This window comes from Coturnix japonica, chromosome 4 (genome assembly GCF_001577835.2).
Source record: "Coturnix japonica isolate 7356 chromosome 4, Coturnix japonica 2.1, whole genome shotgun sequence".
In the NCBI taxonomy this organism is placed as follows: Eukaryota; Metazoa; Chordata; class Aves; order Galliformes; family Phasianidae; genus Coturnix; species Coturnix japonica.
In genome coordinates, this window is record NC_029519.1 from 72,486,365 (window position 1) to 72,503,570 (window position 17,206).

The 17,206-nt window shown below is 41.0% G+C and overlaps 1 protein-coding gene across 3 annotated transcripts in view; it reads left to right on the plus strand.

Annotated features, from left to right (window-relative positions):
• The window catches only part of TBC1D14 (TBC1 domain family member 14), a 54,522-nt gene that overhangs the window by 18,851 nt on the left and 18,465 nt on the right, over nucleotides 1-17,206 (plus strand). For 2 of the 3 annotated variants that reach the window (XM_015862604.1, XM_032444519.1), the window contains 2 exons: nucleotides 13,495-13,613; nucleotides 16,096-16,178. In XM_015862604.1, the coding sequence (XP_015718090.1) occupies nucleotides 13,495-13,613; nucleotides 16,096-16,178 (202 nt within the window). Of the gene's footprint in view, nucleotides 1-10,143; nucleotides 10,267-13,494; nucleotides 13,614-16,095; nucleotides 16,179-17,206 lie in introns of those variants that run through there. The other variant, XM_015862605.2, reaches the window with a different exon arrangement.

Consider the following 17,206-nt stretch of genomic DNA (forward strand, 5'->3'; position numbering starts at 1 on the left):
GTTGTGAGTTAAAGGCAAGGTGCAGAAAAGATCATAATTTTTTCATTATGCTTTTTGGGTTTTTTAGCTGTGGTTTCCCATCTGACAAAAAACAATCAACAACAAAAAAAGCCAACAAAATGTAAAAAGAAAGAAAGCAATAAAGTAAACTCCAGTGCCGTGTAACTTGTTGAGACTATTGAAAGTCCTCTGGATTATCTAAGGTGCCACAAAATCACTAACCATAGTAGTAACTGTATTTATCAGTCTTCTGGTTTAGCATATCCGGGGAGATCAATCTGATCCTACTTGCTTGGTAGGAAGCCCTTTGTGTGCAGGATCTGTGGTAACTGAGTCATCAAGCAGCAGTTTCTCAAGTCAGCTTCTTTTACTTCTGCACAGACATCAAAGGAATCCTTTATGCCAGGTCAGCTAATTGGAGCCTTGTGACTCCGTTGGTATGTTCGTGGTTGCATCTTCTGATAACTTCATTATATGGATGAAGCAAGATTTTTTTTTCCTTTTCCCAGAATGAGATGAACAAAATTAACTGAAAATGTGAGTGTTCTTTCGAAAGACAGGGATTGTGTTTGTGTATGCAGTTCTTAGACTGCTTAACGGCTGTAGGGAACATCCTTACTGTACATTGTTCTCATCCTTTAGCCATAATAATTTCACATGGGTTTGAAAGAAATGTGTAAGAAAGAAGCTGTAAGATCTCTGTGTGTGTGTGTGTAAAGTATAGGGGGAAAAAAAAGTAATTGAACTGTGAAGTGCTTGAACACCGTTTGTAGAACTATGGGCTCTTACTGCCTTCCACTTATGAAGTAAATAAGTGATGAAAATGCCATACTCTCAAGTTGCAGTTCTGAAGCTGAATGTTACGCTGGGGCTGATCTAGGAACTGTTTGTAAGAAGCTGCCTTTTGTTTTCCTCTGACTTCCAACCAAAAGAATGGTCTGACAGGTTCTGTACTGATAAGCTCCTTCTCAAGTCTTACTAACACCCCTCTGAGTACACTCATTTAGTCGACTAGTGAATGGACAACACAGGGCTGTACTCCATTTCGATGATGTGGGAATTAAAATCACTCCAGTTAAGTTGGTGTTTGTCCTACTTGTGAAGGCTGACTATATATACATATGTATGTGAGCATTACTGTTTTGAAACAGCACTGTCAGAGACCAAGCTGGGGTTGCTTTGTGTCAGCGCCATGAAATTTTGCATAGATTTTATCCAAGTAAATATTTTAAAGCTTAAGAGCTGCCAGGACGAGCAATCTCATCTGTGAAATTGTAAGCGCATTTACAATGGAGGTTTACATAATTAATTTTTTGTATCCATTGTCTTTTGGAATCCTGCTTGAGCAGAACTGGTTAAGCCTGTTGCTTTCGTAATTGTTGTGTCAAAATACACTGAAAGTCAGATGAGGTACTTCAATGTGAATGATAATAGAGGTAAAATCATCTTCCTTTCTGAATAGACTACAAGGCTGAACTGTGTGGCCATTACTTCTTTCTGGAGAGCTTTTAAGGGTTGGTGACATTAGCAGATGTTAGTATTGTATGTTTGCTTTTATTTTTTTTCCCCAAGTGGTTTTCTTAGTCAAGAGACTCGCTGGCACAAACTGAAGAATGGGATGGGTCAGTGTCTGCATAACCTTGTCTCCAGGTGTGATCAGTCTTCAGGAAGGTCCCCTTTCAGCTGCGTCCTCAGCTGAAGACATTGCAGCTGTATTACTCAGTAGAGCAGTATAAATGAAATGCAGCGTGCATCTCACTCTGCAATATGAAAATCCATTCTGGAAAATGTTTCCCTCTCCAAATGTACTGTGCCCCTTTGTAAACTGCTCAGTTTAATTTTAACCATGGAAATTCCACTACGAGCTCAGTGGAATTTTATTATTTTCTTTGAGTATCAGCACCAGTAAAATCCAGCAGATATATCACATGAGGCCTTTCAAATAACACTCTTTACTTGTACTTTCACTTTTAAATATTTTATGAACTCACTTGCTGGCTGGAGACATTCCATATATGAGGCTTTAATGGAGTTCCTCAAGTATAAGAAGTAGCCATACTTTTTACTTCAGTATTGTCAACTTTCCAAACCTAGAAGGGTTTCTATTTTGGAAGCTCTTTCATGGGAAGAGGAGACTCTTTTTTTCTTTCCCTCATATGGGTAAGGATTCAAAATTACTGGGAAGTGAGGCCGTTGGTGATGAAAACAGTGTGTCTGCTTCAGATACAGTGGAAAACTACAGTGGTTTATGTGTAACTGAGGATAACAAGTTTGTCAGCACAGGACTTTGGGAACAGACTGCAGCTGTGCAGGAGGCAGAGCACAGCAGCACTGGGGCTTTGTAGGCAGCCTGCTCTGTGCACCTCATCTCTTTTGCCCTTGTGGCTCCAACAGTTATCTGAGGCAGCTTGCTTGGCCATCATGGTCTATTACACAGGTTGGCAGCACGGTGTTCCATTCCCAAACTGTTGAGATTCCTTCAGCTGTTCATGTATTTATTATTTTTGTTTCTGAGAGGAAAGAAATATAAACCTGTTCTTTTGTGGTACCAATAATAACATTTTCTGACTGGGATATATTCAGCTGGAGACATAATGGACTTTCTTGTAGGAGTGATGTACTAAAACAAAATAAATCAGGATTTACCAGCTGTGGTTTCCTATAATAATCAAATAGTGACTGCAAGTGGAATCAATCTTCCTGTTAATCAGAATGAGTTCCACTTAAGCAGATCACTGGGCAGGATAAGATGAAGTGAAAGCGAACTCTTGAAACAGGCTGTGTGCAGTGTTTGGGTTGTAGGTGATGCTTTATTTTGTGGAGTGAGTTGTTAAGCTTATGGAAGAAAAACTTGTAGGAGATGATTTGGGTGAGGTATCATTCAAGTTTACTCAGTTTTACTTCTTTAAAGCTATAGGCTTAAGTGATTTATGAATTCACTGTTCTTGAAATCAGTTTTCTGGCTTTCGTCTATTAAGCGGAAAAGAACAGAAGCATTTTGTAGGAATTACTGGAAGAAATTACTGCAAGTCATGCCTTAGCCAGACAGAGACAAGAGCTGGTGCTGAGGGCAGCATGTTTTATCCAGGCACCGAGGGGAGGAAGAGTGTACTGAGAGCACTGACCTGCTGTGTGGACATTCTGTGCAGCTCCAGGTGCAGGAGCATTCCAGATGTGAGCTGTGTGCCACGTGTACGGCTCACACCACATGTCCCACTTCCTCTTGGCCTCTGCTGATGGGTGACAGTTGTCTAAAAATACACAGCTTTTCTAAGTGCTTATCTTACCCGTTTTCTCTGTGCTCAGATAGTCCGTTCAGAGCCTTCTGAACAGGAAGTGGATGATTCAAACCAATTTCTGCAGGAGCTTTGAGTAACTGCTCATACTGAGTTTCTCTGCAGATAGATCGCTGGTTCATTGTGACTGATGGCTAAAGCTGTTACAGGTGCAGGGGATGCTGTTAGATTTTTATTCATGCTTTAAAGTGTTCTAAGCTGTAAACTGTCTAATATATTTTTTCTGTTGCACAGTGGAAGTCCGAGGGTGTAAGTGAGTCATTTCCTGTCTTGTCTTCCTCTGGGCTCATTTCTGTCACCCTGGCAGGCAGGATTTAGATCTGTTGTGGTGTAGCTGAGTTCATTCCTTAAAAACAAGAAAGCACAACTGCAGTGCTGTCCTCATTGATCTGAATCTAACTTCTGTTTGAGAGGCTGCAACTAGATGACCTTTGAGGTCCCTTCCAGCCCAGTCCGTTCTCTGGCTCTGTTCATACTCTGTTGCTGTCTCTAGAAATAAAAATGTAAATCCAATTTTTCCACTTGAGAATTATACCCGCAAAACTTGCAGGCTGCCTTGATGCGCTGCTGTTTTCCTTTCTAACCCAATTCAAAACATTTTGATTTTACTGAAATTACGTGTAAAGAGAATCCAGTTTTTGTGATGCTACATGAAAATAAGGAAATGAGGGGCACCTGTTTTGTCACTTATAAAACCTAGGATATTTTTTTCAACAAGGAACCTAGAGAAATGTACTGGAGAGACCGCTCTGCAGTTCCAGCAGGCTGTTACTACTGTACGGTGTTGTTCTTGTCCTGACTTGAAAATTACCTGCCTCAAACAAATCTAATATTATATTTAAACAGATCAAGTAAGGATAATAGCTTCCATCCATAGTAAATGAGAGGGTAATTTAATCCTACAGCAGAAGGATTGTTCCTGAGTATTTTAATAATAAAAGAATGTAATGTGATCCACCCAAGTATCATAATCTAGTGAACAGTCCAGCTGCCTCAGTGCTTTTAATGCTCGTGGAACCTCTTCCCTTGTGTTATGAAAATGCATATTAGGAGCATGAAGCTAATAGAAAATAATAGGCTTTGAGTATCGGTTTAAGAGTTACAGCAAACTGAGAAGTGTTTTGCTGAAAGGAAGTGAGGTTTGGTGGATTTTTTTTCCCTTCCTCTTCAGTTTTCAAGCCTTTGTTTTAGTTTTAGCGCTCTGAAATTCCTCATAAACTATCTTAGGCACAACACTTGGAAGCTTGAGGGATCTTAAATTTAACATGATGTTTGAGGATAAGTAATTGGCTTCCTGGAATAAAGATATTTGGCAGATAACAGTGTAAGCTTTGTTGGTTATTGCTGCTAAAATATTTGCTATTCTCTTTTAAAATGTCCATTTTAATGCTAGTGCTGAGTTTTAGTAAGTTTAGCATTGTCTAGTGGGATCATAAACGTTTGTCTATCTTAATTGAAATGGTTATTTTGTAGCCTACTCTGATACTTTACATTAGATGGAATATAAACTCATGGAGCGTATGGTGAGTTTTAAGTTCAGGAGGCCACAAAGAAGTGGGAAGATGTTTGCTTGTTGAAGGTGAAGTACATTGACAGCTCTTCTTACCCTCTACAGTTCAAGGCTGGGGAGAACAGCTTTTCTGAAGACCTGGTGCATAGGTGGAAGCTCGTTCTCATTTGTTGTTCAGTAAGAATCCAGCACATCACTGGCATTTGTGTGTCTCGTTGTGCTTAAACTCTGGCATCTTCATGTAGCCAAGAAGTTTGTTTGTTTGTTTGTTTGTTTCAATGTAGTAATGTTGGGATGGAAATAGAATTATGCAGAGAAGGAACATAGAAATACCAGTGTGTACTTCTGAATGTTGCATCAGAGAAACACTTGGCAAAACATGACTGCGTAGTAAAGCTGGAGAGAAGTCCTTGAAAGCAGATATGTTCACCTCTAAATGTTATAAGCAAATATCTCAACAGCAGACTGGAACTTGCGTTGCTAGAATGTGATACTAATTGAGAAGGCTTTGCTAGAGTTCAGTGTTATTTTTTTATTGAACAAAAACAAGCTCCCAAGAAACCTAATCCAGAGGTTCTCTTTGTTTCTCCTCCAGTTTATACATTTCAAGCTTCGTCTTAAATTAAAGGATGGGGGCAAGGGGGAAAGAATGCGGGTTGTGAAAGGCCAACTCTTTCCATGCGCACTAGCAATAACAAACAAAGCTGATGTTCTTTGGCTTTGCAGAGTGAAAGGAATTACTGTGTGTGTTATTGGAAACCTGAAGGGTCCAGACGTACGGATTTAAAGAAGCACAAGAACAAACACCAAACTGGCACTTTTCTGAGGTGTCTTTCTGAAGAAAAAAGATAGGAGAATATTTCGAGCTTTGTAGTCTCATTCTCCCCCTCTCTCTCAGGATACTTGACCTCATTTATCCACATGATTCTATTATACATTGTTAGGTAGTCATTTTTTTTTTCCTGTGTTGTGAAGCCGTCTCTCTAGCAAGACAGTGCAAACAGTGTCATGAATGCTGAAGCCTGGAAATAGCCGCCAATTTAAGCTGGACTAGGCAGCTTTGTTACCTTCCTTCATGTGTTTTATTTATATTAGTGAGTGATTTTAAAAAGTCACAATCTCTTCTCATCAAAACCAAATCTGAAGTTATAAAGATGATATTCACAACAATGTATATGTTGATACAGCTTTTTGTTTTTTAAAAAAAAACATATATATGTGTGTATATAAATATGTATGTGTGTATATATATGTGTGTGCATATATATACACATACAGAATGCACAGGAGTCAGTGCTAAGGCTATACAGAAAATTGAGTGATTTGAATGGACATGTAGTTTGTTTTAAAGCTACTATTATTTTTACTTAAGCTCCATACCCAGTGCACTTCCAATCCCCAGGAGTAACATTTCAGGTACGTACTTGAGAGCAGGTGTTGACAGCATTTTATTTTGATAGCTGTTCGTTAAAAACAATAATTAAAAAACCATTTAACAGGTATTATCCTGCTTTAAGCACTTGTTCAATGCTTGCCTTGCTGGAAGCTGTTCTAGTAGATGCTTCTGCTTGGTTTGTGCTGTAGCGTATCAGATGGTATCAGTATGTAGGGAAACTGCACGTTTGTATGTGCAGATTAAATTACATCCTCTTCAACGTTCTAAAGTAGTATGAATTTTTTTGGTTACAGTGACTCATCCTGGAGTCACTTGTAAGAGTTTGCTTCACAATCTGATTACAGATACCACACAGTGCATAGGTGTGCTTTGTCTTCTCTTAAATAGTTCTTCAAATACAGGGAAATGGTCTGGATTCTTTCTTTTTTTTTTTTTTTCCTTTTTTTCTTTTAAGTATGTAACTCTGTATGATTCAAAAAGCGCTTACATTATGCAGATATAGCAGAAATGAAACATAAACCCCAAGGGCAAAAGCCATCTGATATGTAGTATATTGCACGGCGGACTCTGTAAGAGCAAACTCATTCTTTCTTGGGAGACCTAAATTGACTGTATATAGACTTGGATTTTGAATGTTAACTCCACATGGCTCAAAATACAAGGCCAGAGAAGGTAATATTTGTAAATATGGCTAAAGTGGTCCAGCAGAAGCACAGGTCTGCAGTGTAGTTGCTATGAGGGCTGCTCCAAAAGTAATGCCTCCTACTTTATGATGTCAGCCCATGACATCAGAGGCAGATGGTGTCATGCCAGTAGAGGTTAAGCATTCCTGCTAATATTGTGTTACATTTTTTGCTGTGTGACAGATGGCTGCAGAGGGGCATTCAGACAGCGGCATCTGACATAGAAACATACATGAAGCAAAGGTGTGTCATTGAATTCCTCCACAAGGAAAAAATGCACTCGTTGACGTTTGTTGATACTTAGTGAAAGTTAATGGAGGACAAAACAGTGGATATGAGCACTGTGAGACAGTGAGTAGTGCATGTCACCTGTGGCAACAGCTACATGAAAGACAGGCCATGTTCCGGATTAGCCATGCAGATTTTTGAGTATGGTGTGCAAACTCTTGTTCATTGCTACCAGAAATACGCAGCTAATGGTAGTGGCTATGTTGAAAACCAGTGTTTGGTAGCTGAGAATTTATCAAATAGTGTTATTGTGCTCTTTGTAGCTGTTGTAGTTTCCATGGAAATAGATAGGAGACATTACTTTTGCAGTGACCTTTGTAGTTCTCGTTACCTTTTAGATTAAATATGCACTATTTTATTCATATGAATTCAGCATGATTGTGTAGGACCAAATCCCCGTATAGTCTGTATCAGAAGGGAGAAGCTTTTCAGGGAATAAGGGAGGTAATTTCAAAGCACTTGAAATTATGCCTGAAAGTAGGTGGTGTGAGGTTTTCCTTGTGTGAATTGGCCATGGTCTCTTACCCTTACTTTGCTGAAGTGTTCCTAATTTGTTAAGTATGGAAAAGAAAAATCCGGTAGTATTAAAGATGAGGATAACCTGGTAGTAAATGCACATAATGTTAGTGCAGTCAGGTTCTCTCATTAAATGTCTGTCTTTTGCTGTGGTATTCTTCTTATACACATTTTGAAGTCTCTTAAGTTATAAGAGGGTAGAAAAGCAAGTAGAGCTGGTGGTTCTTGAACCATGGCTGAGTCACAGAGCTGCCAAATCACTCTGGCAAAGTTTGTGGGTTTGGTGTGCAGCTGATCTGATCAGATCTCTGATAAACTAATTACATTTCAAAACAGTTCTGGTACTCTTTTTTGGACTCTAATCCTATTAATACTAAACTTTTAAACAATTCGTTGTATTCCTATTTGTATTCTGTTAAATTTGAAGGGTGTTCTCATAATCTGATCTTTGAGGTATTAGTCTTCTGAAGTTCCCTTTGATTACTGTAATTGATCGTATACAAAGAAGCTCCATTAAAATGACTATTTTATGGCTTAATATCATGTCAAGAATCAAATCTTAGTTACCTGTCTCAAAGATCGCTTCAAGTTTTGAGGTCTGCTGTTTTCAGTTCATCTTCTGAAAGCCCTTCTGCTCATTCCATTTTCTGTGTAATACTTGTTTGTGTGTTGCTCTGTAGCAAAGCAGATCCAGAAGTTTACCTAGAGTAACCAAAGCAATGCAATGAAACAAAATCTCTGTTTGTAGCAGTCAATCCCCCAAATTAATGTGTTGTGCAGTAGTACAACTTCTTACAGGGGCAGTGAAGAATTGGAGTGAGGTGCTGGGTGGGGGGAGAGTGGTGATGTTCTGAGTGTGAACCAGCATAGATCCACCTGCTGAAGTACTTCATAATAAAAGGAGAGAGACTACAGGTGGATGTAGTAGGAAGCTATGAAGCAACAAAAGGGGGATGCTGAAGCAGTACTTTGGTAGCAGTCAGACTCAAAAGCCATGGAAAAGAAAACAATTTGCCCTGTGCAGTTCTGGTCTGGTTCCTATCTTGTAAGCTGGAAGAGGCAGGAATTCCAGTGGAAAACGTATCATGCAATTACAGCTTGTGCAGAACTTGTCCGAGTAGCCTCAGGTACTTCTAGAATTGTAGCAGCCTAAAAATAGAGCTACAAAACCTCTATGTAATCTGTGGTAATGAGGTGAGTTACGGAGTGTACTTTGTTTCACCCTGCTGAAATATTTCCTAGTTTCACCAGGCTGCGCTTTCAACATATATATGGTTTTAAGTAAATGGTTTTTGATGTGTGATAACTGACTGCTTCAGACAGCATATGAGGAGAAATGTTGACGGTTGAGGGCTATGGTGATTTTCATGAGCTCAGCTGATAGCGCTGTGGTGATTGTCCGTGCTCTGACACCAGCTGTCTGTTGTTAACTGGTGGTGGTAGGAGTGAGGCTGAAATACTTTAAAACAAATGAGCTGCCCCTCATTTGGTGTATTATTGCTACTTCAGGATTGGATGGCAAGCTGTAGGTTGAAAACATTAAGCTGACAGAACATCCAGCAGTTCCAATCATCACAGGATTGTTTTGGGTTGTAAGGGAGCCTTAAAGGCTCATATTTGCAACAACGTTTAGTTTGAAACCCTTCAACAGAATCATAGAATCACTCAGGATTGCAGAGGCTGGAAGGGATCTCAAGAGATCGAGTCCAAGCTGCAGTTAAACCAGGTACTGTACAGCAGGTTGTACGGGTAGGTGTCCAGACAGGTCTTGAGTATCTCCAAAGGAGGCTGCACAGCCCCTCTGAGCAGCCTGTCCCAGTGCTCCATCACCTTTACTGTAAAGTTCTTCTGCATGTTACTATGGAACTTCCTATGTTCAAGTTTTAGGTGGTTGCTCTTTTCCTCATTGCTGTCTGCCCCTGAGAAGAGCCTGGCCTCGTGCATTTCTCTCCCACCTCCCTTTAGATATTTATAAACATTAATCAGGTCCTCCCTCAATCTTTTCCCCAGGCAGAACAGATCATCCAGGTTACTCAGTCATTCCTCATACAGGAGATGCTCCAAGCCCTTAGTCATCTTTGTGGCTCTTCGCTGGACTCCTACGAGGAGATCCTTGTCATTTTAAACTGTGGAGCCCAGTTGTCTGTCACAGCAGCCCCTGGTAATGGCTCTGGCTCCTTCTTTCTTAGCCCACCCCCTACTGAAAGGCTGCTCTCAGGTCAGGACGGACAGCAGCAGCGAGGCCGCCCGCAGTTTATGCCCGCTGCTCAGTACACGTCCCGCTGAGGCAGCGACCCGCCGCCCTGCGAGCCGGGGAAGCGGCCATAGAAGCGTCGTACCCGGCCGGGCCCGCCCCGCCTCCACGCTCCTCAGGCAGCGCTGGGCGAGAGGGAGAGAAGCGATCGGCCGCGGCGGCTCCGCAGCTGATTAGCGGGGCTGGCGGGGCGGGGCGGCACGGGGCGGGCGGCCCGCGAGGCCGTGCGGGCCCGGGCGGCCAAGCGGCGGGGAGCGAGGTCCCGGAGCGCCCCGGGGATGGGGCTGCGGCGGAGCGGCCGGTGAGGCTCCGCGGCGTTCATGGTGAGCGCGGCCGGGCGGCGGTGCGGGCTGCGGGCGGCTTGGTGGGTTTGCGGGGCGGGGAGACACTGCGGACGGGGACGCGAGTCGGGTGGGTCGGGCTCTGGGGCCGAGCCCGGGCGCTTGGTTTTGTTTAACGTGAAGGCTGCTGGCTGAAAGCGAGTGCCCTCCAGCCCCGGCGCAGCCCAGCGAAGCTGCCCGGCGGTGGAGCGGCGTGGTTCTCGCTGCCCCGTCGCTTGGCGTTAGTGCTTCGTATTCATCTCCCTTCAAACAAAGAGCACGCAGAGCCGGGTCACCTTGGCAGGGAGCTTTGCGTCCCACAGCCCGGGCTGCGTTGGGCCGCCTCGCCGCGGGTCCCTCGCTGCTGCCGGGCAGGGCTGAGCGCTGGTGCCTCGGCCCCGCGACTGGCGGTGCCCGAGCTGTGTAACATCTACGAGCTGCTCTCACAGAACATCTTCAGTGTACATCTACCTTCAGTGTACATCTACCTTCAGACGTCAGCTCTGCTCCCCCGGCTGTGGCAAACGTGGAGGAAAGCCTGCGTGGTCCCGGTGTTAGGGATGTATTCAAAATCATACGCGATCAGGTCATCCTGAATCGATCCTGAAGTTAATTTGCATCCCTGTTGGGTAAGCCAGCCCTAGTTTCAGTGCGGGATTTAAATACAGTGTGTCATTGCAGGAGATTTGAGTCTGGTTTAAAAAAAAAGAAGAAAAAACAATGCTTAAAGTGAGCCATTGTGCGCCCAGCCTATTGCACTGTGCTGGGATGTACAAATGCTGCTGCTTGCTCTGTCAGCAAATACTCTCAGTATGAGTTTGTGGAGGCTTCACTCTGTTTCATTGCTGTGTCCTACAGAATGCGCTCCTCAACATTGCATTCTCTTCCTACTGAAATAGAAGGTCGTTGTAAAGAGCATTTTGTGAGTCTTTTTTAACCTTGCCCAATTCCTGTGCAGTCTTATCGTTTGTACGCAGTGGACAATTTTGTTATTTTTGGCTGATACTGGAAATACTACAAAGGGCTTGCACTGCTAATCTGATGAAACGAGCCACTCCCATTCTGTGTGCTGCTCGGGCTTCTTTGCTGTAGTCATGCTGAGTAAAAGACACGGGTGAATGCTGGCTGAAATGTGGGATTGGCTTTTGCTTTATCCTCTCAGAGCTGTGAGTAACTATGCTAACATGGCAGTGGTGTAACTAGCTGCCTGTACTCCAAAATGGTCTAAAACAAAGCATCAGGGATCAAGAAATTCCTGAAAGATGCTGTGCAGAGCACTGCTCTGGAGCTGTCTGTGCTTAGGGGATTTACATTGCCAAGTAATGGGAATAAAATGCCCATTGCAACCCAGTTTGTACAGATTTTTGTGCCTTCTGAAAGCAGTTTTGCTCTGTAATTGTCTTTCAATGAAAGGAGACCTTGAAATTAATTTTCTTACGCAAAAATCAGATGGCTTTTTTGGAACTTGTCATGTAATATGCATTGAGTGCTTGTGTTTTCCTGTCAGACTGTGTGATGCTTTAAGGAGGTCAATGTGTGACAGTTTCTGCCTTGTTGCAGGTTCTCGTGGATGTCAGCTGGTTTCTTTTTCACTAGTAGCAAAGGAATAAATACATCAGGTTTAGGGACAAGGTTCACGTTGTCTGGGGAAGCAGCAATGTGAGTTAGTGTTTGGCCACGTTAATTTGTGGAAAATAGCTGGATCCAAAAATCCAAAGAAAAAGCACAAGCTTTTCTTTCATCCCCTAAATGCAGTAGGTATGTTCCACAGTCAGTGGGCAGCCAAAGCACCCACTGATGGGCACTAAGGTATGCTGATGCACTGCTCACTACCAGCTGCCTGCAGGGACTTATTAGTGTAAGAGCAGTGTCTCAGTGTTCTGAGCTGCTTTCTGTCTCAGTACCTTTTCAACTACATTTGTTCGCTAATTTTCTTGTTATACTTTTATTTAACCAAGAGCTTTATCAGTATGACTGCTCTCTCTAATAGTCAAAGCTCCATGTAGTTCAGTAGTTTAAATACTTTTATTTTGTTGTTGTTCTTTTCCTTGTTTTCGACCTGCTGCCGTGCATAGCAGCATTAGCTGGTATTAATGAGGCAGACATTCCAAATTCATGACAGTATTTCCCGTCACAGCAGTACGAGCATCACAGGATTGAACGCTGAGACACTGCCCTGTTGATAAACAAGGAGGGAGTTCTGTGTCCTGAGAGCTTCACAGAACTCGGTCTTTGAGTCTAGTTTGAGCTGGAATTGAGTTGGACAGTGTAAAATAGAGGAGTTAATATGGTTCTGCCTTAAACTGTTTTTTATGCATTTCTACAGTTAAGGAGGAAGAGAGGGGCTTTCTGTTACTAGCTGATGCTCCGTTCTGGTTTCTGAATGAGCCAGTTTGGTTGCATTTGAGGGGCTGGATCTTTTGCCCAAGGAACTTTCTTTACATAACTGGCAGGTTAGGTTGACGGCAATCAGTACTATTTGATGGAGCTGTTTGTGCTGGCAGGAAAAAGGGAGAGAGAACACTCTCTGTTTGGAACACCTTTCACAGTGCTCAGTTACAGTACTTTGTTCTTAGAGTACTGTGTGCAGTTTTGTTGGTTTTTTAATAGGAATGGTAAAAATAAGTTCTACTGTAAAGTGACTTTTGGAAATGGCCAAATTAGTGAAGTTTAATTTAAAATGTCAGTGATATTCCAAACACAATTTAACATCATGCTTTGTTATGATTCAGGATTGTCGTACTTAAAAGCATTTTAAGAACTGTGATTTTAACCCCCCAAACTCTCCTCCTCAGCCTCTGGGGAACCATTAAAATGAGTTGAGAAGGAGAAATCTCTCAATGAGATTTTAGGACATGAAATCTGTGGTTGCTTTTGGCTTTGATTTCAAAATGATGTAGATAAAAATATTGTAACAGATCTTTTTTACACCTCAGATAGTGTGTGCTGTTTCAAAGCATGTTCTTAGCGGTATTTTGTAAGAGCTTCCAGCCAGAGGAACTTCAAATTAGGAGTAATGAAAGAAGACATGGGAACTCACTCCTGAACTTAAATTTTAGCATTGTTTTCAGTTCTGAGTTGACTCAAGCTAAAAAGCTTAAAAGAGATTGCAGTTGGGCAGAGATTCAGGAGCATTATCTTGATGTCTTTTACTGACCCTGTTTATATTCTCCTGAGCATCGTTTTGGTGCTCTCCACTTTTGTAACTTGTTCTATCTTTTTCTTCTCTAGGAATATGAAGAAAAAACTGGACGAGCTCACAGACCACTCTCTCCTAAGCAGAATGTGAGGAAGAATCTTGATTTTGAGCCACTCTCCACTACTGCGCTTATTTTAGAGGACAGACCAGCGTAAGTTTTGGGAATCACCACAGTGAGGATCCCTTCAAAATGGGGCTAGTAAAGCTTATCTTACCGTGTGTATTCATTCGATCGCTCCAATTCAGACAGATGATTTTAAATGTAAATACGTTTGTTTCAGTGCAGTTGCGCTGGTTATGAGGAAAATTATTCAAATAATTAATTTTGTAGTAAAAACACTTTCTGAGCTTTAGTTTTGAATAATTCGAAACACAAGGAATTTTTATTTTCCCTTTGAGAGCATAAAGATAAGAACGAAGCTGATATAAGCTAAAGAAATTGAGAAGCAAGGATACAGTGTCTTTGTTTGCATGGAGAAAGACCAAACCCATATAAATAATGAAATGATATAATGATCGTTCTGCAGTGGAATCAGCATCACATGATAAAGGATGTCAGGAACTCGAGTTCTTTGATGCTTCTGTTTCGGTAATGAGATTATTGCATATGCAGACTGACTCTAGAAAAGATGTATTTGTGGCTGCTTTCATAGTTTTTTGTATCTCTGAATTTTACAAATTTGGTTGCATTTAGTCAATTTGTGGACAGTATCCAGTCTTGTAGACATGATGTCTGCGGTTTTAATAGAGCAGTAGATCAATACAAAGAGCTGGTGTAACATGGTGTATGTTTTCATGAATAACTTTATATGAAAAATCCTCCTATCAAACTAGTTTATTAGTAGGATCATCTAAGACACTTTTTGGTTGGCTGGTAGACTACAAGACTTCTCAGTACACCAAAACAACCTGTGAGGGATAATTTCTAATACTAAATTTTCTTGTGTACAGCTGGAAGCAGTGCACACTGACTGGTAAAGTCATTCTTTATGTGACATACCCTGAGACGCACAGTATTCAGCTAGATTCAATTACGGTACATTACAGGATAGCATTCAGATTTTACTTTTTTCCTAATGTTGATAAACTGAGGAACTTATAGCAAAAAAAAAGCTCTTTTATTTATTTATTTATTTATTTATTTATTACATTGTAGACAGTTGAATCATGATTTCTTCCCTCTAATGGAGGAAACCGAGTAGCAGTGCCATCCTCTAATGAATCTCTAAGGAATCTTTTGTTGTCTTTTTAGTTGGCTTTTTTTTTCCCCCTACCTGTTAGGCTTTAAGTAATTTCTTATGGATTTTCTGCAACAAACAGACAATAAATAAATAAATAGAAGCTTCCAAGAAATGCAGTTGAGATTTTATTTCCAGAACAGCTACTTGATTTTGGTCTCACTCGGAAGGCTTAGGTAAAACTCTAAGGAGAAATCAATTAACGTTATGTAGTCCCTGTAGCTTTAACTGGACGATGTTGAATCTTAATAGATACATCATTTCACGTACATGATGGTGGCATTAAGGGAGGGAACAAATAATTCAAGTTCTGAAGTTTAAATTGGTAGAATTTGAATCATTTCTTATGATTTTTCCATTCCAAAGTTCCCTTAACTCGCACCGTTTATAAGGACTTAGGATTTATGAAAAGAAGCCAGTCAACTTACTTAAGTGAAAGTGGAAAAAAACATTATGGGTAACAATTATGGGTACCATTAATGGGTAGCATATGGTTCTGCATGCTTTACAGGTGATGTGATTATGTAAATAGTAAAGCATACTGCTATTGATGATATCTGTGTTGACAGCTGGGAGCTGCCCTATGTCTGAGATCTTGCAGAATTATACACTAATTTTTTTATTAGCTAAAGATGTTAACTGAACTAGAAATACAGTGCATCAATGAACAAAATACTTATTTCTTGTTCTGATGTTTTGGTGATCTTATAGTTGCATGAGATATGTAGTGATTATGTTAATTATTAATATAATTAGATAAAAATTAATGTAATCTGATACGGGAGCGCATGTATTATATGGTAGAGATTTTACCTAAATCACACATAGAAAATGGCTGTGTTGAAGTGGAAAATGCAGAGAATGGCTACTGCTTGTTGCTGTAGAAGTGAAGGGAGGGAGTTAAGCATTCTAAGGGAGAAATGGGGTCTCTGAGAACAGAAAGAGGAAGCTGGTGTAGTGAACTATTACTGCGTGTGTAAAGCAAGCTATGGATGTAGTCCTGATGTGAGGTATGCAGTGAGTAAATAAGGCCTCGAACTTTATCTGTAGCTTAGTTTAAAGTAAAACTACCAGCTTGTTATGTACCACTATGTTCCCTTTATTTATGAAGATTAGTCTGTGGGCTCAGTTGGTTTAATAATAAAAATGCTGAAATTGCCAAACAAAAGGAAATTGCTCAGCATATTTAGTGTATGAAAGTACTCATTGCTGTTCAAGTGTTCTTTCCTTCTCTTCCGCTGACTCTGGCAAAAAAAAATCTTTCCAAGAATCTGTTGGACAACTCCTTAATCAAATATTTTGACATGGAGCAGCGTTATGTTTTTCTTTTAAGAGTGCCTAGAATTGTCTTTAGATGGACATGGTAACTGGAAATACTGCTTTTTTTGATTTAAGGAACCTCCCAGCAAAACCAGCAGAAGAAGCTCAGAAACACAGACAGCAGTACGAAGAAATGGTGGTTCAAGCAAAAAAAAGAGGTGACGGAGTTTCTTTTCTTCAGAAGAAAGCAGTAAAGTTAATGGCTGTTTCTAAACCTGAAATATAATTGTGTCATTCAGTTTTCCTGTGTCATGAGGGATTTGTACTTCCCTTCAAAGAAGAATCAATCCAGAAAAGAGAGAAAGACAAAAGTAGTTTTATTAATAAAGCCCCAAGAGTTTAGTTTTAAATAACTAACATCTTTTTAGAGTTTTATTCCAGGAAGAGTTGGTTGAGGCTGTCATACATAAATACGTGTAGTTTCCATGCAGGAAGTGTAATAATTTCATTTAATAATCAGTCCCCCATTTAAACGTTACAGCTCTCCTCAGGTTTTGCTTCTCATTTCTTGTCTGGCTTCACAGCAGTGTGTCGGTAGCACCATACTGTGCGCATCAGGTGGAGCTGATAGCAGTGCTTTCTTGCAGATTATTTTGTACTGTCAACATTGCAGTAACAGGAAATCTGGACACATGGAAATTGTATGTCCGTGTATGTGTCTGTGTAGCAGGTAGTGATGCAGAGGAGATTCTCCTTTCCTTCTGTGCATGTACAGTGGGTGGTTTGGAAGAAATAGAATAACACTCAGGTTAGGCAGTGGGCCAAACCTTTGTGCTGTCTTTACTAGATGAGGGTATGTCATTCTGTCAGATAAGCACCGGAAAAACAAAACAAATCAAAAACATTTTGCTTACAATGTCTGCAGATGAACAACTTGGCAGAGTAATGTGTTGTGTAGAGGTCAGGAAATCAAAGTATGTAAGCACTGTTTTTGTTTAGAGAAAAATGCAAGTCTGTGTTTAAGATAGACTTACAAAGAGGTTATGTCAAAGCCAGAGGTCCTTGGAGGCAGTTGCTGTGGTTCAGCCGTAGCTTCTGTTGTGCTTTAAAGTGAACCCAACAAGTGGTGTGTGTTCATTCCAAAGAGCGTGGTACATGGCATCTTACAATTGGTTTTCCTTGCCCATCACTACTTGCTCATACTGTGCTCAAACACACACAGGTTGTGAAGTGCTTTTACATGGCC